Source organism: Penicillium mononematosum (assembly GCF_028829835.1).
Source record: "Penicillium mononematosum strain IBT 11891 chromosome Unknown utg000002l:1.0-8112719.0:1.0-8118358.0, whole genome shotgun sequence".
In the NCBI taxonomy this organism is placed as follows: Eukaryota; Fungi; Ascomycota; class Eurotiomycetes; order Eurotiales; family Aspergillaceae; genus Penicillium; species Penicillium mononematosum.
Window position 1 is genome coordinate 2735640 of NW_026643272.1, and position 22267 is coordinate 2757906.

The 22267-nt window shown below is 49.8% G+C and overlaps 8 protein-coding genes across 8 annotated transcripts; 6 read left to right on the top strand and 2 right to left on the bottom strand.

Annotated features, from left to right (window-relative positions):
- Window positions 1-3199: 3199 nt before the first annotated feature.
- Window positions 3200-5241, top strand: N7519_002802 (C2H2-type zinc finger protein; the record flags this gene model as incomplete). Its single annotated transcript, XM_057289580.1, has 2 exons — window positions 3200-5011; window positions 5068-5241. 2 exons carry the CDS (start codon window positions 3200-3202, stop codon window positions 5239-5241), a joined length of 1986 nt encoding a protein of 661 aa, XP_057150782.1.
- A 1413-nt stretch (window positions 5242-6654) lies between these two features.
- N7519_002803 (uncharacterized protein) lies at window positions 6655-7266 on the top strand (the record flags this gene model as incomplete). Its single annotated transcript, XM_057289581.1, has 3 exons — window positions 6655-6766; window positions 6848-6948; window positions 7054-7266. 3 exons carry the CDS (start codon window positions 6655-6657, stop codon window positions 7264-7266), a joined length of 426 nt encoding a protein of 141 aa, XP_057150783.1.
- Window positions 7267-8025: 759 nt separating this feature from the next.
- N7519_002804 (DNA replication factor Cdt1 C-terminal domain-containing protein) lies at window positions 8026-9480 on the top strand (the record flags this gene model as incomplete). Its single annotated transcript, XM_057289582.1, has 1 exon — window positions 8026-9480. One exon carries the CDS (start codon window positions 8026-8028, stop codon window positions 9478-9480), a length of 1455 nt encoding a protein of 484 aa, XP_057150784.1.
- A 538-nt stretch (window positions 9481-10018) lies between these two features.
- On the top strand, window positions 10019-12926 carry N7519_002805 (mismatch repair ATPase MSH2; the record flags this gene model as incomplete). Its single annotated transcript, XM_057289583.1, has 2 exons — window positions 10019-10042; window positions 10119-12926. The coding sequence occupies 2 exons, from the start codon at window positions 10019-10021 to the stop codon at window positions 12924-12926; spliced, it is 2832 nt and encodes a 943-aa protein (XP_057150785.1).
- A 431-nt stretch (window positions 12927-13357) lies between these two features.
- N7519_002806 (phosphatidylinositol N-acetylglucosaminyltransferase) lies at window positions 13358-16154 on the top strand (the record flags this gene model as incomplete). Its single annotated transcript, XM_057289584.1, has 5 exons — window positions 13358-13477; window positions 13585-13677; window positions 13853-14002; window positions 14068-15753; window positions 15810-16154. 5 exons carry the CDS (start codon window positions 13358-13360, stop codon window positions 16152-16154), a joined length of 2394 nt encoding a protein of 797 aa, XP_057150786.1.
- A 326-nt stretch (window positions 16155-16480) lies between these two features.
- On the bottom strand, window positions 16481-16928 carry N7519_002807 (uncharacterized protein; the record flags this gene model as incomplete). Its single annotated transcript, XM_057289585.1, has 4 exons — window positions 16481-16576; window positions 16663-16733; window positions 16792-16829; window positions 16888-16928. 4 exons carry the CDS (start codon window positions 16926-16928, stop codon window positions 16481-16483), a joined length of 246 nt encoding a protein of 81 aa, XP_057150787.1.
- Window positions 16929-17231: 303 nt separating this feature from the next.
- N7519_002808 (exosome nuclease subunit RRP6) lies at window positions 17232-19496 on the top strand (the record flags this gene model as incomplete). Its single annotated transcript, XM_057289586.1, has 1 exon — window positions 17232-19496. One exon carries the CDS (start codon window positions 17232-17234, stop codon window positions 19494-19496), a length of 2265 nt encoding a protein of 754 aa, XP_057150788.1.
- Window positions 19497-21121: 1625 nt separating this feature from the next.
- Window positions 21122-21530, bottom strand: N7519_002809 (uncharacterized protein; the record flags this gene model as incomplete). Its single annotated transcript, XM_057289587.1, has 2 exons — window positions 21122-21406; window positions 21465-21530. 2 exons carry the CDS (start codon window positions 21528-21530, stop codon window positions 21122-21124), a joined length of 351 nt encoding a protein of 116 aa, XP_057150789.1.
- Window positions 21531-22267: the final 737 nt, after the last annotated feature.

The following is a 22267-nucleotide window of genomic DNA, read 5'->3' on the forward strand; positions in this document are numbered from 1 at the left end:
GATCCAATCCGTCAGCTCGCACAGAGTCTAAAACAAAAACCTCCGAGCATCGGAAAATAATCCTTATACATAAATGCATATCTATACACACTGGGATGTGCCGCAGATAAGCGGATAGATCGGATAGATCTACATCTGCAAGTACGTTGTACAAGTACCTGAACGCGGTGGATGTTCCAGAGTCAGATGACTCCCACAAGGTGCACCACAGTGGTGGGGATCTCTAGGCAGTTCTGAAAGTGGTTGGGAGTTGGCGTGCACACTGCATGTTGACTCAATTCGTGGATGCAGAGGGGGAACAGACGCATGTCAGTTGCTGAGGAGGGGGGTTGGGGCCCAATTAGATTGGGGGAATGGCATCGGTATGGATACAGAGATTGTGCGCTTTGTCCATTTCGTCCAGTCTGGAATTCACATGTGAATTTGGACTCTCAGCCTCCTGCTAGTACTTGTTGTATGTACAAAGTGTGTGGGATGGGTTGGGTTGATGTCTATGGCCGATAGGGCTTATTGATGCTTTTGATGTTGTGCACATACTATCTTTTCTCACTCCGGAGTAGATACTACTATATAATATAACCAAACAGAAATCTATTAATATAATATTATTTAAAATTCAATATTGGTATTATAAGGCGGCTCCTACGTGGCCCAGGTACGCACGACACATAATCAGGTACAATTTACATGGATGGACCTGGTATGAGATGCAGAGTGTGGCCTATGATTGGACTGGTAAAGGGTCAATGACCAGTCAGATAAGCAGACCGCTAGAAAGGCAAACGGATCGCCTCTCCAGAGGGGGAGAAAAAAGGGAGGCGGAGTATTACCACACAAAGAAAAAAATAATATCAACGATGGAAGGCTTGGAAGGTGGAAGTTTTAGCCGCCCTAGAGTTGTCCCAAGTCAAAGACGTCATATCCACGGATCCTTCCTGGGCAGGGCTACAATTCAGGTTTATCGATAAGCCCTGCAGTTTGGTACCTGGCTATACTTGGCCGTGCGCCTTTCTGTCAGCCCTGCAGATGTACCTACAGGTACCCGTCTTGGTTTTTCCCCTCTTCTAGTTGTAGGGTCTTAGAGCGACGATCTATCTATGCCTTTTCTTCGGCCCCCACGGTGTATATGGATATACATGAGTTACATATTGTATTTCTCCGTACTGGGACTTCTCCCGTGGGCGGCGTCAACTTAACTGTCGATCATTTTGTCTAGTGGCAGGAGCCCCATCTTCACCAATTTCAGCTATAGCACCTCTTCCCATCCCCGAATCATATCTCGCAAACTATATATACGTAATGTAGATTAATATGCCGCACTTTCGCGAGGAGGGGAACCATGTCTCCAGGGAAGAATATTGAATATCGCCTCCTTTCTCCACGCCAATCGTGTTCGCTGGATCATAACCGAACTCCCATGGGGCCGATCTGGGGCCAATACGGTACACCGTACGTCTGAATTTTTGATTCCAATATAGGTCAAACCGGTTAAGCCCAAGGGGATAAGCACATCATCCACATCGGCCGTGGCGTCACATCTCTGTTTCTGATGAGGTATTCGACCCAGAGGCCCAAGTGAAGTGAATACCTAGGTAGACTATACATTAAAGTATATGGGAACCAGGGGTCTGAGGATGTTGTACAGCAATGGATTCCATGGGAATTGCCGTTTGCAGTTCTCGAGGGAAGTGGGGGGGAAAGTTTAGCAGCGACGCAGGCACGATGGGCCAACGGGCTTAGTCCCAGGGGGTGAAAGTTTCAGATGAGGAGTTGCCTGAATGCGGTTTCGACGGAGCTACCGGATCTTCCAAGGTTGTAAGTGACGAGTTCTTTTATATTATTTTATTTTAGTAAGTAATTTATACATAGTAAAAGAGGTATGTTCTGGAATGCATAGAACGTATATTGTAGAATGTACTCCGTAGGGGAATGAGATCTCTTATCATCCCCGCAGTCTATGCAGTCTAAAATTATCACGGGCTCGGACCAATTGTGAGATCAGAGGGCTCGAGCAAAGGAGAATTCGCTATGAAGACTTCGTATCGGGGCGGACCATTCGGAACTCTTTCCCCTACCGCGTAACCAACGAGTATGACGAGGTGCGATACATCGCAATGCAAGGGGATGTCCAGGTGGTTGAGTATATCGTTAACCCTAAGGATCCCCCCCCACCATAAGAGTCTCCAAAGAGTCTCGACCTTTTTTTTTCTCTCCAAGAACCAAACTTATCGAGGCTTGGCAGTGCCTATTTCCAGGGTCTGAGATGTGTTAACGTCAACCAGTTTCGAGGGTTTAACCTACTTCTTTTTTCTTCATATACAATTGCTACATTGCTACATTGCTACATATATCTATACATATGTATATAGAGAAGAGGTCTAGACTTCAAGTCACTCAAGTCCAAGTCTTAAGTTCATGTCAAGTCACTAATGAATCATGGAGGTGCCTGGTGCCTTTTGAATAAAATGGAGACACGCGGATATCTGGTGAAACACTTAATGATTCGCATCGGTAGCCCCGGAAAGGCCTTTGAGTTCCTGTTGAGTTCCTGTTCTTCTTTTACTCGCTTTTTTTTTGCCCCTCGCTTCCCGAGCCTCTTCTCCTCTCATCGTCACCATTTTCTGTTCTTTTATAACTTTTATAGTATATACTGCATATATACTCCTTTTTCTTTTTTCTTAACTTGTTTTCTTTCGGCTGATCGGATCTTACTCTCCTCTCTGGAAATACTTCAGAGATGATCACGATCAGCTAACGACCTTCCCTTTTCTCTTATTTTCTTACATTCTTGACCTCTCCCCGCCCTTGCGTTTGGGATCCTAGTTCACATTCTATTTTCGCCCCTCTTTCTCTTTCCAAAGCGCACTTTCAAATCGTACGTGTTGAAACTTCTAATCTCTTTTGCTCTTCTTTTTCCCTCTTTTTTTCTTTTTCTTTTCTGCCTCGAGTAGTGTCCAGTTTACTGAGTTTGCGCAAATGTTCACAGTCAATCCGGCCAGACTCCGAGTCTTGATCCCGTCCGACTTCCCCGTAGCGCTGCGGTTTTTACGACTCGACATAGAGACATATAGAGCCCCAACTGGTTCTGGGGTGATTATTCCGATCGGATTGTCGGCTTCGCGACTGCTGGTCAGGAACATTCGCACTTGGCTCTCCGAAGACCTGACATCACTCCCGCCTCCCACCCTCTTACGTCGACATGGCTTCCTTTCTCCCTGTCAACAACTCGGCACCTGAAGACCACGCGATGGATGGAGCAGCTACACCCCGTGCGATCCCAAATGGTGCGCCGGCCACACCGGACGTGTCGTCGACGGAGAAGTTTCCGGACGGAGTTTCACACCAAAGCCGCGGTAGCGATGCTTCATCCCGCACAACCTTGACCCACGCTCGAACCCCCTCAACGTCTGACGAACCGATGCACGGTTCCGAGGGAGAACAAGACGATTCCGATCATGATCAAAACGTAGGGAGCAACGCACCCCCCTCGAAAAAGAAGAAAGGTCAACGGTTCTTCTGCACCTCTTTCCCTCCATGCAATCTAAGCTTCACGCGGAGTGAACATCTAGCTCGCCATATTCGAAAACACACCGGTGAACGTCCCTTCCAGTGCCACTGCTCTCGGCGGTTTTCCCGACTCGACAACCTTCGCCAGCATGCTCAAACCGTCCATGTCAATGAGGAAATCCCCGGGGATTCGCTAGCGGCCACGGGCACACGGTTCCAGCGTCAGGTCCGTACAGATCGAGTGCGGCCACCAGGCCGGGCGCGGGCAGGCACCGGAGGCAGTGTTGGCGGTCATACCCGAGGTCATAGCCGGAACTTATCAACTTCGAGTATTGCGTCCACCACTTCGACATACAGCCAACCCCCAGAACTTCGACGACGCCCCCCGCCATTGATCATGGCCAACGACCCCGCAGCTCGATCCCGACTGGCAATGGATTCCAGGGGAGAACCTCCGAGCACACCCCCAGGCCAAGTCCGTGGCGCTCCTGGTCCCTCGACAGCCGGATCACCATACACCCCCTCCAATATGTTTGCTGCTGGTGGAAGCCCTCAATTTGCTTCGCCTATGTCTGGTACAACACATGGGTTCTGGGAAGGAAAGACGGCCGCCCGTCGTCTTTCTGTGCCAACGAGTAGCAACCCTTTCCTTGTACAGCATGGCAACGCATATCCTCCGGGATATCACAACCCGGCCGGTGCACCTTATCAAAATGCTGCTGGGGTATTCGCAAGCCCCACTAGCACACATTACTCTGTATCTCGTGATGAGGGTACCTTAAGCGCGGCTGAGGCGGAGATGCGGAGGAGAACGTGGCACCCTTCGTCATACACAGGGTTTCCACGCCCTGGAACTAGTGGCCTGAACCAATATCATACACCCGACAATGTCCCGGCCTCATTCGGTGCGAACGGTTCGACCGAGCATCCGCCCCGGCTTCCTGGCATTGAGAGTTTTGACAAGGTTGTCCAACGGCCGATGACCCCGCCCACCAGGAAAACCAGCCCAATGCAGCTTGATGGCCAGCATCGTCCACCGCCCAACCCAGGCTTTGGATCGGGGTTCAATTACACACAGCCAGCCCACCGTCCACCACCTCCCATCTCCGGCCCTGGTCACCGACGAGGTCATGTATCCTGGGATATGTCTTTGCATCATAACCTGACCGGACTCGATATCCGGGACCGACGTCCTTCTACTGCATCTGCTTCTCAATGGAGCCAACAAACCCTCGCAGAACTCCAGAATGTCTCTTCCCGCCCATCATCATCTTACCAGCCTGCATTCGGCCCAACGGCCGAAAGAAGCCCCGAAGAGTATCGGGGACATCGCCCAAGCCTCTCAACGGGGAGCCGCACGCGAACTTCCCCCGAGGATTCGAGTAGCAGCGAGGGTGTCCATACCCCATCCACCGCATCGCTTGAGTATCATCCCGCGATTGTGCACAGCAGCGGATATATCGAATCTGATGATTCCTCCTTGCCTTCCGATCACCCTCAACCGGTAGGAACTCCTGTTCGAACGGGCGGCTATCGCGCTGGTTACTAACGCCATCATAGATATGTGGCCGTCAGTCCTCCCACGCGGATGGCTACGAATCCCACAACGACCGGGAGCCCAGGCCCGACGTCTTCCCAGACTCCCCTGCCCGACATTCGGGCATGGGTCGCCTAGAGGCTCTTGTCGCCGTCGCCACAAGCGAGAACAAAGGAGCCGCCAAGCTATTTCTGTAAATTGTCTGGACAAAGCTCACCCATTCTACACCATTCTACACCATTCTACATATTGAAAAGTTATCTTCGCTCCCTGAAATTAGCTGGAGAGCGATCATCATTATGTATACTTGGCATTCCATCTCACGTCTATTCGGACTCCCATATCAACCACTCTTTCCGCCCATTCTACTCCCAATTTTGGAACATTCAGCCCATTGGACTTTCTCGGCTTTCCAATTCCTTTTCTTTCTCTCTATATATTTCGGGGATTCTTACACTTGTCATCATACGAGAGCGAAACCCTTGATGAACTGACGACTTTGATGACGACTGATACGTGACCGGGAAATATAGCCCATCTTTCTTTTACTTGTGTTCGGGAGTCTTATGTTTGTGTTTGTGATATTTTTTTCGGATGGTTCTGGATGGCAATCTTTTTCCGATGAGTTCTTAGTCCTGAGCCGCATATCCTGGCGTTCGCATGGGAAGTTTTGTATGGATGGAGTCATATGCATGACGATACCATTTGGTTCTTTCATTTTTGGTGGTCTGCGCTGTGACTGATTGTTGCATTTTACTCTCTTTCTCGGCAGCCTCTTCATCTCTCCCATCTCGATTTCGAGTCCTTTCCCTCTCTCTACCTCATTTCTTCGCCTTCTCGTTTCGTTTTGTGTCTTACTATACTTTTGGGGGGATGGATCGTGCCTGATGCTTTAACGGACTACAACTATGAGGACTTTTGATGTCTGTTATGATCTGAATATGACTGGAATGCATTGATACTGCCTTTCTCCTTACAGGTTTACATGTATAAACCTATACTTGAAAGACGTAAACGATCACACATAGACCCTTGAGAATGGAGGGGCGGTGAGCCCGAATAAAAATGCGGAGTACAAGATCGGAACAACCTGTTACCATAGCTTTAGCGTAGATGTAAAATATAAGTATATTACACCATATAGTGTGTATAGTAGTAAGAAACCCCAGAACCGGAATGAGGCAGCAATGACTTGCAGGTGACGTCGACGGGAAGTTTAGCTTTCCGGGGCTGGGCCTTCCAAGGTTGAGGTTGTCTCCACTTGTAACCCTGCACGTTTCTACGAACGGTGTTGGAAACATCACTGTAGACATTTAAAGGGGATTGATATTGGAATAACTATTGAACGAGATTCAATGGCCAATGGATAGATCGTAGGTAAAACGTTATCCAGGGGAGGAAGGAAGAAAGAAAGAAAGAAAAAGAGAAGAATAAAAGGTAGAGGCAAGTTCTAGTACGTACAAGGAGAACAAGACGTCATAGTCGACTCGTTCCCCGGTCTTGAGAACTACCTATAAAACCAAGGATACCCGGCCTACCAACCTCAGCATTTACTTCAATTACACCCTCTACATCCTCACCTCTCCTCCCCTTCCAACACTACACACACCATGTCGAAGAACCGGGTTCCATTGTATCTGGGTCTCGCCGCGGCGGGCGCAGGCGGTTACTACTTGTACTCTGCCGGCGGCAGTCCTTCAGAAGCTAAGCACCAAATGAGAAGTACGTACCCTGTCTGACAAACTTCCCCAACACTACAAAATTGCCTCGGAACATCGAGCTGACCCTCCTCCCCCACTCCAGTCGACGCCGAAAAGGCACGCGAGAAGCTCCCAGGTACAAACAACGCCGAGAAGGTTGGCACGAATGTCGGCAAGGAAGCCGGTGCCAATGTCGATGATGCTGTAAGTCTATGTCGTCCTTGGCATCTGTCACTCAAGAATCCGTCCTCAACGATATCCACTCCACCAATTACAACTGGAGATATCATACTAACCGTCCAATTCTAGATCGCCAGAGCCCGCGCTGAAGGCAAGCGCATCCCCGAGTTCGCAAACGAGAGCAAGGAAAAGCTTGACGAGCTCCGCGGCGAAGCAAAGAACAAGTTCAATGCCAACCGGGAAAAGATCAACAGTAGTGTTGACCAGATCGATCGCGAGGTCGAGCAGAAAGCTGCTGATGCCAAGGGAGCTGTCTCGGGCTGGTTTGGTGGCAAGAAATAAGCTCTTTTCGCCATTGAGCCTCGATGATTAAATGTCTATTACTTTATTACGGCGCTGGTCGGTTCGAGAATATCACGAAGAATTCCATGTCTATGAAACCTATACGTGTTTCCATGTTTCCTGTGTAAATGTCAATGTAGTGGGAGTCCAAGTCCACGTATACCGAGTATTTCAATGCGCCCGGTACTGGCTGGTCTGTCCAGGGCGCGACATGAAACTGAGTATTGTCATTCAGTCCTCGATAGGAAAGGCCGATTTGGAATTGGTTTTCTGCCGTACATTAGCATCGGACATGTCATGCGCCCGGGGAATATCCAGGCGCTGAGCTTGGACACAGTGACATTCCAATGCCGGAGTATTACCGTAGTGACGAGGATGCCTGGACTTGGAGCTCTTTTATATTTTATACTCGATCCTTTTTCTAGGATTTATTATATCAAGACTTCTATCTCCTTTTTCAAACGAGGCTCCTTGTATTCCATACTTGAATTGAATTTCGTATAGTTCCGACTCACGCGTTTCCATTTAACCCGAAAAGGCTAGTGTGGGTTTTTCCAACGCGCCCTCGAACGCGTCTCTCCTTTGTACCTTCTCTGACATCTCCTCCCACTTTCCACTTTCCATTTTTTGCACTTTCCCACATCTTGTTTACTCTAATATCTCGGTATCTCTTATCTTGTCTATTATAATACAGTTGTATCCATCGCCCTTTCTTCATTTATCCTCCCTCGACCTGCAAAAATTTTCAAAGCAGTCGCGATGCCGCGCACCTCCCGGTCAAGCTGCGTTGCCCAGCCAGCCATCCAAGCCTTTACTCGGGCAACCAAAGCCGGCATTACTCCGCAACTACCTGCAAAGAAGACAGCATCCCTTCCGGTCTCGCCTTCCAAGAAACGTAAACTGCAGGAGCTCGAAAACTTCGACAACGGAAACAGACAGGCGCCAATTGAGGAGGAAGGCACACCCTCGAAAACTTTGCGACTGGATGAATTATTCGTTTCCTCACCACGCAGCGGCCACTATGTCTCGCCCAAGAAAACTTCGCCCGCGAAGACCCCGAGTCGGACCCCGAGTCGACGGGCTGCTCCTGTCAAGAACGCGCCCTCGACACCCGCGACCCCTTCGAAGCAACGAACCCTAAACTTCGAGAAGGTTATTCCAGTGCACGATGAAACCCCAGCTATCGAGCGCCCTGCATTCTTCAATGATATTCTGAACCTTCACTCCTCCTTTGTTCAGGCTTTCTCTATTCACATGGCGCACAACGGCGCAAATACCCCTGCGGACCTCCGAGAATTCCTTGGCAGCGTGACCCGCCTCTGGAATAAGCGCAAGGTGCAGATGAAGGACTTGCAGCGTCTTGTGTGGGTCTGGGAACAGAGTTCGAAAGCGAGCCACGTTTCATATCGTCTGGCAAATTATGGACTCGGCAAAATCTGCATGGAGCGCACCGTGCAGGTCAACGTGCATCCTCCAGCCTTGCAAGACTCTTTCGAAGAAACCTTGGACTTGCTGTGGGAAAAAGCCCCAGAGGCCCTTCGGAATGCCAATGAGGAAGACCAAGCAACTCTGTTCATCGAGTCTCTCGGTCTCTCCACAATCCACGAGTCCCTCACCCCTTTCACCGTTTTCCAGAAAGGCCAACAACGACTCCAGGATCTGAAGGGCGGTCTGCTCCGCTTAAAGGCTGAGAGAACGCGCTCAGAGTCAGCAGAGACGACTCCCCTGCAGCGGACGGCAACAACCAGCCGCCGCCAGGGCTTGCTGGATCGTATTAAGAATAAGGAGCTACGCCAGTCCAAGCTGCCTCCCCCGCCTGCCAAGAAAGAACTCGTGCGCCGTGCAGCCGCCGATCGAGTGGAGGAGGTAGCCGGCATTCTGGCCCTGTTGCGCCCCGCTGGGTATGTCGGCAATGGCATCAAAGCCATGCTTGCAGCCCAACGCAAGCCCTTCAAGCTCGATGTGATGGTCGAGCATGTCCGTGACTCGGTCCGCAGTGAGATTCCCCGTGAGGAAGTGGAGATGTGTCTTGAGATTCTGTCAGATACGAAGGTGGCCGGTGAATGGATCAGTATGGTTACTGTTGGCCAGATGAAGTCGGTTGTGTTGAAGTCTTGCAAAGATGTTTCCGCCAAGGACATCGGGGCGAGAGCCGCCCAGTTGAAGGCTGAGTGGGAGAAGTCTGCATCTTGTGTGCAGACTCCTCTCTTGTGAATTACGCTTTTTGGTTTCTTTTGTTTTCTTCATTGTTGGATACCACGCATCCGTGGAGCCGGTCTGCTCGCGGTCTTGCATCAGCGCTCGATACCCTGTACTTTACCATATGTCTTTTAGCATTACGAACTACCTTAGGTAGTACTTAGCAACTAGGTCCTCGGACACCCAAACATAATACACAAGAAAGTCAAACGATTATATGACCTCGCCATGTCTAACGTTCTTGGTAGTCTTTTATGTCTTCTCCCCTTCTTAGTTTATATGTGGAAACTTGAAAAGGCGGTAAAAAAAAGCATACAAGCTAGAAACTGCATACCTTTCTATGTATAGCCAATGTGAATTAACCGGCCAAATTGATTCCTGAAGAGAGACCTCTACAACTTAGACCCCTGGAGTACGGAGTAGATCCCACCCACTTAACGCGCGACGCGTGCACGGACCACGTGAGGCGCGTCGAATTGGACTCGTCCAAACCACCTTGATACCAGCATTTGCATTGTCCTTTGCTGCTTTCCCTTTTACATCAACCGACACCATGTCTTCCCGACCTGACTTGAAGGTATGGATTGAGATATCTAATACACCCTAACCCCACCAATACAGCATCCACTAACTCAAACCCTGAATGGACACAGGTCGACGACGAAGTCGGCTTCATTGGCTTTTACCGCAGCCTCCCTACACCCGATAATAATGAAACCATCCGCGTATTTGACCGAGGAGACTGGTACTCCTCGCACGGCGCCGATGCCGAATTCATCGCTCGCACCGTCTACAAAACAACCTCCGTGCTGCGCAACCTAGGCCGCAGCGAAACCGGCGGCCTCCCCTCAGTCACGATGAGCGTCACAGTCTTCCGAAACTTCCTCCGCGAAGCCCTCTTCCGATTGAACAAGCGCATCGAGATTTTCGCCTCGGCCGGCTCGGGCAAGAGCAACTGGAAGCTGGCGAAGCAAGCCAGTCCCGGTAACCTGCAAGACGTGGAAGAAGAACTCGGCAGCGTGGGCGCGCTGTCCATGGATTCGGCGCCTATTATTCTTGCCGTGAAGATCTCCGCTCGCGCAGCGGAGGCCCGGAATGTCGGCGTGTGCTTTGCTGATGCAAGCGTGCGCGAGCTGGGCGTGAGTGAATTCCTCGATAACGATATCTACTCCAATTTCGAGTCGTTGGTTATCCAGCTCGGCGTGAAGGAGTGTCTTGTAACCATGGATGTGGCTCGCAAGGACGTCGAACTGGCCAAGATCCGGGCTATCGCGGATAGCTGTGGGATTGCTATCTCTGAGCGGCCTGTTGCCGACTTCGGTGTCAAGGATATCGAGCAGGACCTTACGAGATTGTTGAGGGATGAGCGGTCAGCCGGTACGCTGCCTCAGACGGAGCTGAAACTCGCTATGGGGGCTGCGTCGGCGCTGATCAAGTATCTTAATGTCTTGACTGATCCTACGAACTTCGGCCAGTACCAGCTCTACCAGCATGATCTGTCACAGTATATGAAGCTTGATGCCTCGGCGCTCCGGGCGCTGAATCTTATGCCTGGTCCGCGGGATGGAGCTAAGAGTATGAGCTTGTTCGGGTTGCTGAATCACTGCAAGACGCCTGTGGGGAGTCGTTTGTTGGCCCAATGGTTGAAGCAGCCTCTGATGGATCTGGCTGCAATCGAGCAACGACAGCAGCTGGTGGAGGCATTTGTTGTTAACACTGAGTTGCGTCAGACTATGCAGGAGGAGCATTTGCGTGCCATTCCGGATCTTTACCGGTTGGCTAAACGCTTCCAGCGGAAGCAGGCCAACTTGGAAGATGTTGTCCGAGCATACCAGGTGTCTATTCGTCTGCCTGGATTTGTGAGCGCGCTGAGTGATGTGATGGATGAGCAGTACCAGACCCCTCTAGAGGCAGAATACACATCCAAGCTCCGTGGTTATTCTGACAGCTTGGCCATGCTTGAGGAAATGGTTGAAACGACGGTGGATCTAGCCGCTCTGGAGAACCACGAATTTATTATCAAACCCGAGTTCGACGATAGCTTGCGAGTCATCAGAAAGAAGCTGGACAAGCTACGATATGACATGGATATGGAACACCAACGAGTTTCAAAGGATTTGCATCAAGACATGGAGAAAAAGCTCTTTATGGAGAATCACCGTGTGCACGGTTGGTGCTTCCGTCTCACTCGAAATGAGGCGGGCTGCATTCGCAATAAGAGAGAGTATCAGGAATGCTCGACACAGAAGAACGGCGTATATTTCACTACAGCCAACATGCAGTCTCTCCGCCGAGAGCATGACCAACTGTCCTCGAACTACAACCGAACCCAGACCGGTCTGGTTAACGAAGTTGTCAACGTTGCCGCTTCGTACTGCCCGGTGTTGGAGCAACTCGCCGGTGTACTGGCACACCTTGATGTCATTGTGAGCTTTGCCCATGCTTCGATGCATGCACCTTCGGGATATGTTCGCCCAAAGATGCACCCCCGCGGAACTGGAAACACCGTTCTGAAGGAAGCTCGGCATCCTTGCATGGAGATGCAGGACGATATCTCCTTCATTACGAATGATGTTTCCTTGATTCGCGACGAATCATCTTTCCTCATCATCACTGGTCCCAACATGGGCGGCAAATCTACATACATCCGACAAATTGGTGTGATTGCACTCATGGCACAGACCGGCTGCTTCGTTCCCTGTACCGAGGCCGAGCTGACCATTTTCGACTGCATTCTTGCTCGAGTTGGTGCCAGCGACTCGCAGCTCAAGGGTGTATCGACGTTCATGGCGGAAATGCTTGAAACGTCCAACATCCTCAAGTCCGCCACCTCGGAGTCCTTGATTATCATCGACGAACTTGGCCGCGGAACTAGCACATATGACGGCTTTGGCCTGGCCTGGGCTATCTCAGAACACATTGTCACGGAAATCCGCTGCTTTGGCTTGTTCGCAACTCACTTCCATGAGCTCACTGCATTGGCAGACCGGTATCCAAAAGCCGTCAAGAATCTGCACGTCGTGGCGTTCATTGGAAACGGCAACGAGGGCGAGAGTGAAGCCGAAACTGAGGAAAAGAAAAAGCGCCAAGTCACTCTTCTCTACCGTGTGGAGCCAGGAATTTGTGACCAGTCATTCGGTATTCATGTCGCCGAGCTCGTGCGCTTCCCGGATAAGGTTGTCAACATGGCCCGTCAGAAGGCTGAGGAGCTTGAAGATTTTACCTCGGCGACAACTGAAGATGGACAGACACAGCCTTCGGCGCCCTCGCTTGACAAATACTCCCAGGAAGAGGTGGAGGAGGGCAATGCGCTCCTCAAGGGAATGCTGCTGAAATGGAAGGCGGCAACTGAGGGCAAAGATATGACGGCTGAGCAGAAGCGACAGGTCATGCGTGATCTGGCTCAGGCTGATGAAAAATTACAAGCAAATAAGGTGTTCCAGGGTATCACGGCTCTATAAGGATGTGAGCTATTCATGGGATTTGGCGTTCATGGAAGGCATGGGTTTGAAAAGGCATTATTGTATACTCATCTTCTGCATGTTAAGATGAACTAGTATTCTCTACTATGATCTTTTCTGGGGTCTCCTTATAGTTCTCTTATATACGGAGTAGTAGGTACCGGGTTGTCGACGTATACTCCGTTAATATATAGCCAGTCACGTGTAGGTCGGTCTAGATGATCGACGCGGGATAGTGACGAAGCAACTTTAGTCCAAAATCCAAGTGGTCGTTCCTTTTATCGTCTTTAATTCATTCCTTTGGGGCTTAAATTCACAGAATAACTTCCAATCCTAGACTTGTGCTATCGCTGTGCCTCTAAACCACCCTCGACTGCCTCATCCAGCTATGCGCGCAACTTAATCGCGGACGGCCTGAACCACCTCGATTCATGCACCCCTTTTCCGTCCTCACCCTTGGGATCTTCGTCGCGGGTTATATTACCGCCAGGTGGGACCTTGTTACCCGTCTATACGAATTGGCCATCTTCGCTTGGGATCACGGTGTCGTGGTATGTCTTCTATCGGCCATCGGTCCTTGGCTCCCCCTCCGCCTGCGACTTAATCAGCTTGGCGCCAGCGCACGTTATATTTGCAACGTCGCTAATATGCTTTATAGACACGAACTGCGAAAGGATTTCTGTTTCTCTCCGTCTTCTTTTTCCTCCTCGTCCTACCGATCAATCATCTGGCGGCTAAGGAGGGCCAATTGGTGAGCAACACTGGGACAACCAAAGCTTCGAGCAGCGATCGAAAGATAAAGCGCTTGGTGCTGGCTTAGGAGCATTTACTGACGGCTTTGGTGGATATATAGCATCCGCGCCACGTGAATCTCGGCGTCTCCGCGCGCGAACAGTTGCGCCGTCGAGGTTCGTTCTGAGACTCAGGTGGAGGATGACAATATGCTCATGAGCGATGGACTGTTGCGGGTATTTTGGCCATATGACCTCCCACGATCGTCGTCCCCGGGTGTGATTGTCGGATGGCGGAACTCGGAGCTTGATTTGTTCGTGCTCACGGTGCTGGAAGATGTCGAGGTAGGTGGTTGCAATTGCCTTGTCTGCTTGTTCGATATAAGCTGATAGTGCTCGTGGTTGGATAGTCTCGGAATGTTGACAATGCTCTCCGGGCGGGCATTCTCTTTCGAAACAGCCCTCACCCTATTGTGCGCATCTTCACTCTATGTGGGCGCTCTCAGATGCATGTCCTCGGCTCGACCAACTCTCGCGAGCCTCCGATGTCTTTCAATCCTGCCCATCTTGACGTGACTACGAACTCGTCCTCGAAAGCTCCTCGCATCTTCTGCCCACCAGAGGCAAATCTGTCTGTCCAGGTTATCATGTACGACCGCCCGCACCCAACACGCATGGAATATATGTCGCTCGATCCAATTTCGCTGGCCTTGGGTGATAAAGCGACAAAGACAGAAATATGGGGTCCATCATCAGATAAGGTCGAATCGGAGGAAGAGGGGGACAAGGCTGGGCCCAAGTTGTTGGTTGAGAAGCTCAAGCTTCATACGGTCGTCAAGCATATCCCATCCCAGAAGGAGCAAGCCCTCCCGCTCATTATTAACCAAGTCAACTGTGCCTATGAGATGGGGCAGCTCATGCACAAGAACAGCCATTTGATTGGAATTCGTGCGAAGAGAAGTATGAGCGTCGGAGAACGTGTCGTGGAATCGGCGACAACCTTATGGGGGTTTATTGTCCTTTGCATTGCACACATTTTCTGGCAATGGATTTGGCCCGTCGTCACCCGCATCTTCGTCGTTGGGCTTGTATGTCACCGATCTGTTGCGGAAATCGTCTTGCGTGTTCTCGAGTGGCGTGCTCGGCCTGATGCTGCTGCTCTCAAGGATATCTCAGCGACAGCTCAACAAGTTGATATAAGGTTGCAGCAGTTTTGCTACTGGCCGATTCAATATGTCAAGCTTCGGCAAAGAAAGGATAACTGGGAGAGTGTCACGACCAGTCATCCGGACTATATTCGGTTCTATAACAGTTTGTGGCTTGTCGCCAACGATGTGATCATTGGAATTGCGTTGGGGTCCTACATTATTGACAACGCGAACTGGGTCGCTTCACAAATTAACACTGTCTTGACTGGCTGGACAGTGGAGGGGTTACAGCGCACCATTTCGTGGCTAATGGACTGGCCAGCCGGCCTGAAACTCAACAATGAGCTTGCTGCCTTCCTCGGTGACTTGTTCCTGTGGGTCATTGAAAACTGGGCAGCTTGCATTGCCAACCTTCAACCTTACCTTCCTGCTGTCATCTATATTGTTGGATGTTCAAGCTTTGCAGGAGCTAGCATGCCCATTGCTCTCTTCTCCGACCTTCTTTCGATCCTGACGGTACACATTTACTCCTTCTACATTGCCTCCGCTCGCATCTTCAACTGGCAACTCACTATTATCATTTCCCTCTTCCATCTTTTCCGTGGAAAGAAACGCAATGTCCTCCGCAACCGGATCGATTCATGTGACTATGACCTCGACCAACTCCTCCTTGGCACTATCCTCTTCACAGTTTTATTCTTTCTACTGCCTACAGTTGTAGTATTCTACCTGACCTTTGCCTCGGCTCGAATGTTAATTATTTCAATGAAGGCAGCACTTGACACCTGCCTTGCATTCTTGAACCATTTCCCGCTCTTCGCATTGATGCTCCGCGTGAAAGACTCGCGACGGCTACCGGGAGGTATTCGATTCGAGCTTCGAAGTGAACCGGACAAGAATCCAACGGAAACCGACTCGGCTGCGCTGGTTTCCTACATCCACCTCGAGGTATGTCTCCGTATTTAACCAAAACATCGCCTCAGAAAAGCTAACGCAAGTTCCAGTCTATTCCCCTCCCCCTGCGTGCAATGTTCGACCAGTACTTCCAGCTGGGCCACCGGCTCCGGAAGCACTACCTCGCGCCCCGCGTTATCTTCTGCCTTATGACCGGCCGCTTTGTGCCACCCATCCACCGTCGCAACCTCTATAGCATGCAGTACAGCATGCTACCTGCCCGCCGGGCTGGTATGGTAGAGGTGTGGACATTGCTCACTCAACCCAAGAAAGGCAGTGGTGGAAGCAGTGGCTCTGGCTCTATGGGTGGAGGCATTGGATCCTTGAGTAACCCAGTAGCCAAGGTCCCGGCGAATTTTGGTCAGGGTGATCTTCGGAGACGGGGTCATCGCTGACACCAACTCCTCTTGTACATAATGCCAATAATGTTCTTATCTGAAGATAATATTCTTAATATTACTTAGCCAGAATAACGTAGGATGGATAAAGACACTCCTGAAGCAGAATAGAGATATCGGTATATTTAGTTAAGAGGTGAGATATGCTATGTACGCAGAACGATCTCCAAAAGGCCACACCGTTGAACTCCTGTCCACGAAATTACATAGTATACATGGAGAATGCATGGTATCGCTGAAAAGAACAAATGGTGCCAGAGCCAGGCTGCTCCCACAATCCCCCGTGAGGACGAAAGATTTACAGAGGAGCCAAGTGTCCCTCTTCAAGATTTCTTGAGAAACTCTGCATCTGTTTCACTGCTGCCGCTCTTTCGGGCATCATCCACCATGGCGTCAATGCCCCGTTCTTTGAGAACTTTCTGCAAGCATTACGATACCTCTGTCAGACATATTGCACGATTCGGGATGTATAGAGATATTTAGCATAGCACAAGGCAGGACTCACGTTCAAGCACCCCTTGTAGTTCTTAAATAATGCTTCGCAGTCATTGGATGAGGTGTTTCCACGCAGATATTCTGTTATGAGATTAGATGCTGCCATTTAAGCCTATAGTAGGAAGGCATAAATGCATACTTTCGCTATACCACTTGAGGAAGCAAGTGTCATATTTCCTGCGTGGATATATTAGCCTTTGTTCAACGCGAAGAAGCTATGTTCACTAGAACTCACTCTTTGATATCGTTACATTCGGGGGCGATAGAAGCTGCCATATTGGACTTAATAGAATAGTATAATAATATCCCGCTTGTAGTCTTCTTGCTAGTCGAAATTTGAGTATTTTCGAGGAATGAGAGGAAAGAAATGCGGCGACGACTGGAGCATCGGCGGAAGTTCATACAAATCTCGCCACTCTGGGAAGGCGGTCAGGGCGGGCCTACCATTTCTCCATTGTCATTTTCTCGCCGCGACTTTTTTTTTCGGGACCTTGGATCTTCATGACACTGCTATTCCGCGTTTCTTTTCCTCATTCTTCCTTTCGCCAGATCCAGTGAACTGGAGCTCTGCTAGTCATCATGGACTCTGCAGAATTTGCCCCGTTCCAGGACAAGTTAACCTCCGCTTTGGTGCAGGTGACTCGAACTGTCGGACAGCTCTCATCGGAAGACCTGAACTTCCATCGCACCTCCAGCTCAGAGTTTTCCGAGTCTCTAGATGAACAGAGTGCGCGCATTATCGCCCTGACCTCCGCCGTTATCAAAGCTGCCACCGCCGGCACCGATGTAACAGGACCAACCCTTAGCGATGAGGATTCCGTCGAGGACAATTGGCGTGGCGTGGTGGATGTGATTGACTCGCTCTTGGAAAAGGCTGATGCCTGCTTGGATGAATTCACCGGCGTGATTAAGAAGCTCAGCCCGTCGCAGGAAGAACAGGCTCCGATCAAGAAAGCGCCCAACTTCCCGACTATCTACGACTATGGCCCCTCCAAGATCCCCAAGCCGCAATTGTTGTTCCATCGCAAACCGGATAACACTGATACGGGCCCATTCAAGCCTCTTCTCAAGTCTAAGCCTCACGCGATTGTGCCGTTGGAGAAGTGCTTGAAGACGAAACAGATGGAGGGTGCGATTGGTTATCCTCACCCTTACGAAGCGGAGATTCTTGCTTCGGAGTACCCGAATTCGGTCTACCAGGTCTCCCCTCCGGTTGAGTATCTGCCGTTTGAGAGCACTACGGCTACTTTCGTCGATACTTTGGATGGAGTCAAGAAAATGCTGAAGGAACTCAAGCAAGCGAAGGAAATTGCCATCGACTTGGAGCACCACGACGTTCACTCCTACCACGGTCTTGTCTCTTTGATGCAAATCAGCACCCGGGACAAGGATTGGGTTGTGGATACACTGCAACCTTGGAGAGAAGATTTGCAGATGTTGAACGAAGTTTTTGCGGATCCGAAGATCCTGAAGGTCCTGCACGGTTCCACCATGGATATCATCTGGCTGCAACGTGACTTAGGCCTGTATGTGGTTGGGATGTTTGATACCTTCCACGCTGCATCCGCATTGGGCTTCCCAAAGCGAAGCTTGAAGTTCCTCTTGAGCAAGTTCGTCAACTTCGAAGCTGATAAGCGGTATCAGACAGCTGATTGGCGGGCTCGCCCACTTCCACCGGCCATGTTCGACTACGCACGATCAGATACGCATTATCTTCTTTACATCTACGACCGCCTACGAAACGATCTGATCGACAACTCCACTGAAGATGCGAGCCACATTGATTACGTTAACGAGCGGTCTAAACATGAGGCCCTGCAACGCTATGAACGTCCTGTTTACGATGCCGTCAATGGATACGGCCCTGGAGGCTGGTACGATCTATTGTGGCGCCATTCGGCCAACCTTCCCAAGGAGCAATTTGCAGTCTTCAAGGCTGTTCATCAATGGCGCGACGAAGTAGCGCGCGATGAGGACGAGGGTTGGCAGTGCGTTTTCCCCAAGCACATGCTCTTCAAGCTTGCCACGGTTATGCCGCTTGATATGGGCTCTCTATTCCGAACCCTATCACCCATGACTCCCATCACGAAGGAACGATCACACGATCTTCTGGAGGTTATCAAGAAAGCCAAGGTTGCCGGTATTGATGGTCCAGAATGGCGCGATGTGGCGCCACCGAAACATCTCACAAAGGTTCTAGAGGCTGCCGTCACGGAAGCTGTCAATTTCCCCATTGCTGAACGCTACGAAACGTCCCAATTTTGGGGCAACGTCTTGGAAGCCAAAGAACCACCCACTCCTCCAGCATATGCGCTTGCCGCCGGCGCTGAAGCTCTGCGTCTTTCCCTCCCTCTGCCACCCATGCCGACGACGGTCTCTGAAGCCCGCGACCACCTTGGCACCGCAAAACAACCCGCTACAGCACCCACATCCACGCCTACTCCAGCTCCCCAGGAGCCAGAAGAGAAGAAGTACTTCACTGTCAAAGACCTCGGCGGTCCTCGCAAACGAAAGGTCACCCCAGTCAACAATGCAGAGCAAGCCCTCTCCATCCCAGCCGACCTCGACGACACAAGCAACGACCCCGACGTCACGCAAAAGAAAAGCAAGAAGTCTCGCAAGGAGAAGAAAGCGAAGAAAGCGAAATCCGAGTCCCAGCCCGAGAGCGAGGCTCCCTTCGACTATGGCACCGCGGACGCTGTCCTCAACGCACCGTCTGCTGCCACAGTCGCGCACCCTCGCAAAAAGGCTTTCAACCCGTACACCAAAGCGATGGAAGCCCCCTCAGGCGCGCGGAAGACCAAGCGGGAAACCCCCGGCAAGTCTCTTACGTTCCGCCAATAGACGGCTGGTCCGGAGTCAAGAAAAAGCATTTACGAATGGGGTTCTGGTTGGTTTTCTTCTTTCCTGTTACTGTTTAGTTAGCATCGCGATACCCGTGCGTCAGTTGGAGGCTCTGGGATTCTACTTGTTGTATTGTACATGTATAGAATATCAGGTTCTTCTCGGCAATGAGATAAAAAGTGTGCAATTCTCGTAGATTAAATTAGATTTTTCTTTTTTTTTTTTAGAAAAATGATTTACTTAAAATCTATTTCTACTCGGTTATTAAAAGAAACATTGATGTCCACGGGTGGTCAAGGTTCTGTGTTGGATCTCATTGAGATCCCAAGCCGCGATAATAAAAATGAGACAGTGTCTCACTGAGCCCACAAGGTCTACAGCATTGCATGCTGTACTATGGGGTAAGAGTCTACATATGTGTATATGTAAAAACGACATCATCCCTCTGCATTGACCATTCCCCGCTATAAAAAGAAAAGAAACAAGTAAACAACGCAGGTACAGTGGGACCTCCGAAATACTGGGCTAAACAAGATATACCTCCAAATTCTGCCGGTTCTGCCAGTCTAAATCTCTTAATGTAGTTAGTGTGTAGGCATGTGTCAAAGGTATATACCTAAGGAGACTGCCAAAAAAAAGGACCTCTGAAAAGACGTGTAAAAAGGCTATCGGAGAAGACTACCTAAGAAGTCCACTAAAAAGAACACGCGGCTGACACTTCTTATACTAGTAGTTGGCAGGCGGTATACAGGGCGATATATCCAGGTACAAAGGTTTAGCCCAATATTTCGGAGGTCCCACTGTACTCTGTGCTTTACACTCTGTACGGAGTACATTTTAGGGGATCTTCTTCAACGGGGCCCAAAGAGGTATAATGGTGCGACGATCATGCCCACTTTAATGGGTTCGGAGAGTAAAATAATCAATTAAACATAATTATATGTACTCGTATAGACTCCGCCATAAGGACATTGCCGATCCCTACTATATCGCTATGATAGCAGCTGATGAACATGGATTCCGGCGTCAGCGGAAGGATTCCTATCAAATTAGCGAATTAGAGATCGGATTGCTCAAATTGGTGGATGTCTAGTATTTTATCCTTAGCTAAATATGTCTAGTGTCTCCATATATACTCCGTACATACGCGCATGTCCCTTGCTCTCTTCTTGACTTTTCCTTTCCGATTTAGTGCTCAGGCCTCGCTCTTTGCTCAGTAGAATACTTGGATCCACAGTCAGGAAGCAACACCGTTTTTCAGCCCCAACCACATGGCCTCAGTGTGTTTGACCCGTTGTTCCCTCAAACTAGTGTCACCGATGTGGTAGCCGTGGTTTCTTGACAGACGAGAGGAAAATGCAGTGGACCCTGTTTATTTGGCCTCATCAATATATCCCATCAATTAGATAACCTCTAGTGCTATTCTAGGTCAGTCGCTTCGCTTCTTATCATACGTCTTCATGACAAGATCCCCGGAGTATTAACCGGATTTCTCTGCGGTGCTTACGCGCAGATATTCGAGAAATAGCGAAGTTGTCAATCCCTTAGTACCGCAATCGACGGTTGCTATAGTGGACATGTTTTAGCCGTACACATCAATACGTCGTGTCCTCATGTTCATCCTACTATTCCGACATTCGGAGTCTATACGAAGGCTCCAATTCGAACTGTTCAACCGGAAGAGGGCCCTTAAATATCTCCTTAAGCATGTCCGTTCCCGGTGGGAAGTCTCGTTCCCATATAGGCTCACCATCCCCCCTCATATTTACGAAAACACACTGTCGAAAGTGCCAACGAAGTAGCCCATCTGAAACCCGATCAGGGTCGATGATGTCTCCACACACGGTATCAAGGATTCTCCCATCCACCTGGAATAGACAGGTGAAAAAGGGAATAATCTTATACCTCTCCTATAGATATATTGGCGAAAATGCGTAGTTCACGCATAAATTAGGTAAAATCACTTACATCTGGATTCACAGAAACCGAGTTTTTTGCTCCTATCATCATAGCACCGACCGCCATCAGGAGCATAGATATCGTAGCCTCCAAGTGCTAGGGGATCCCTCGTTGATGAGATCGTTTGTCCAGATACTCTCGCCTTAACGGTAAGTGGGGCCGGTGCAATGATCAAGGACGTTATTTAGCATGTTGATGAAGCCGGCTTGGATAACTAAACCATTTTGACACTGCCTACCTAGGCTGTCACCCGTTGGGCCATTAAAGAAATAGATATTTCACGTAGGTGACCGACCCTGCGGTATCGACATCATGGATGACGATATTCAAAGTTGATCGGCAGTCTGCCGTCCACAAGCGGGGAAGTCGATATTGTAGAGAATGCTATATCACGTGATAATATCACTCGTTCTGCCTGACATTGAGCACCCTCATAATAGCGAAGAAAGGAAAGCCCCACGCAAATTTAATTAGATGGAGTACATTACGGTTGGATTTTATGCAAGTGACTATGAATGGAGTTATGGGTCTTGATACATATCAGGGGTTGGCAAGTGATCTACAGAGCTTTGGCGCGTTTCACAACGGGATGGGATGCATATTGGCCCGTGTGAATGATCGACCGGATGATGATATTTCGAGTCATGAAGTCATGAAGTCATGTAGACATGTAGCCCATATTCTGTAATCTTAAAATGCATGTCTACTTCTGCATGTGCGTACTATGCATACTGCGCATACTACATGCATTGATAAGGGGAAGTTCGCGGAGAGAATCGAACTTGTCTCACCCCACCAACTCCACTTTTCTC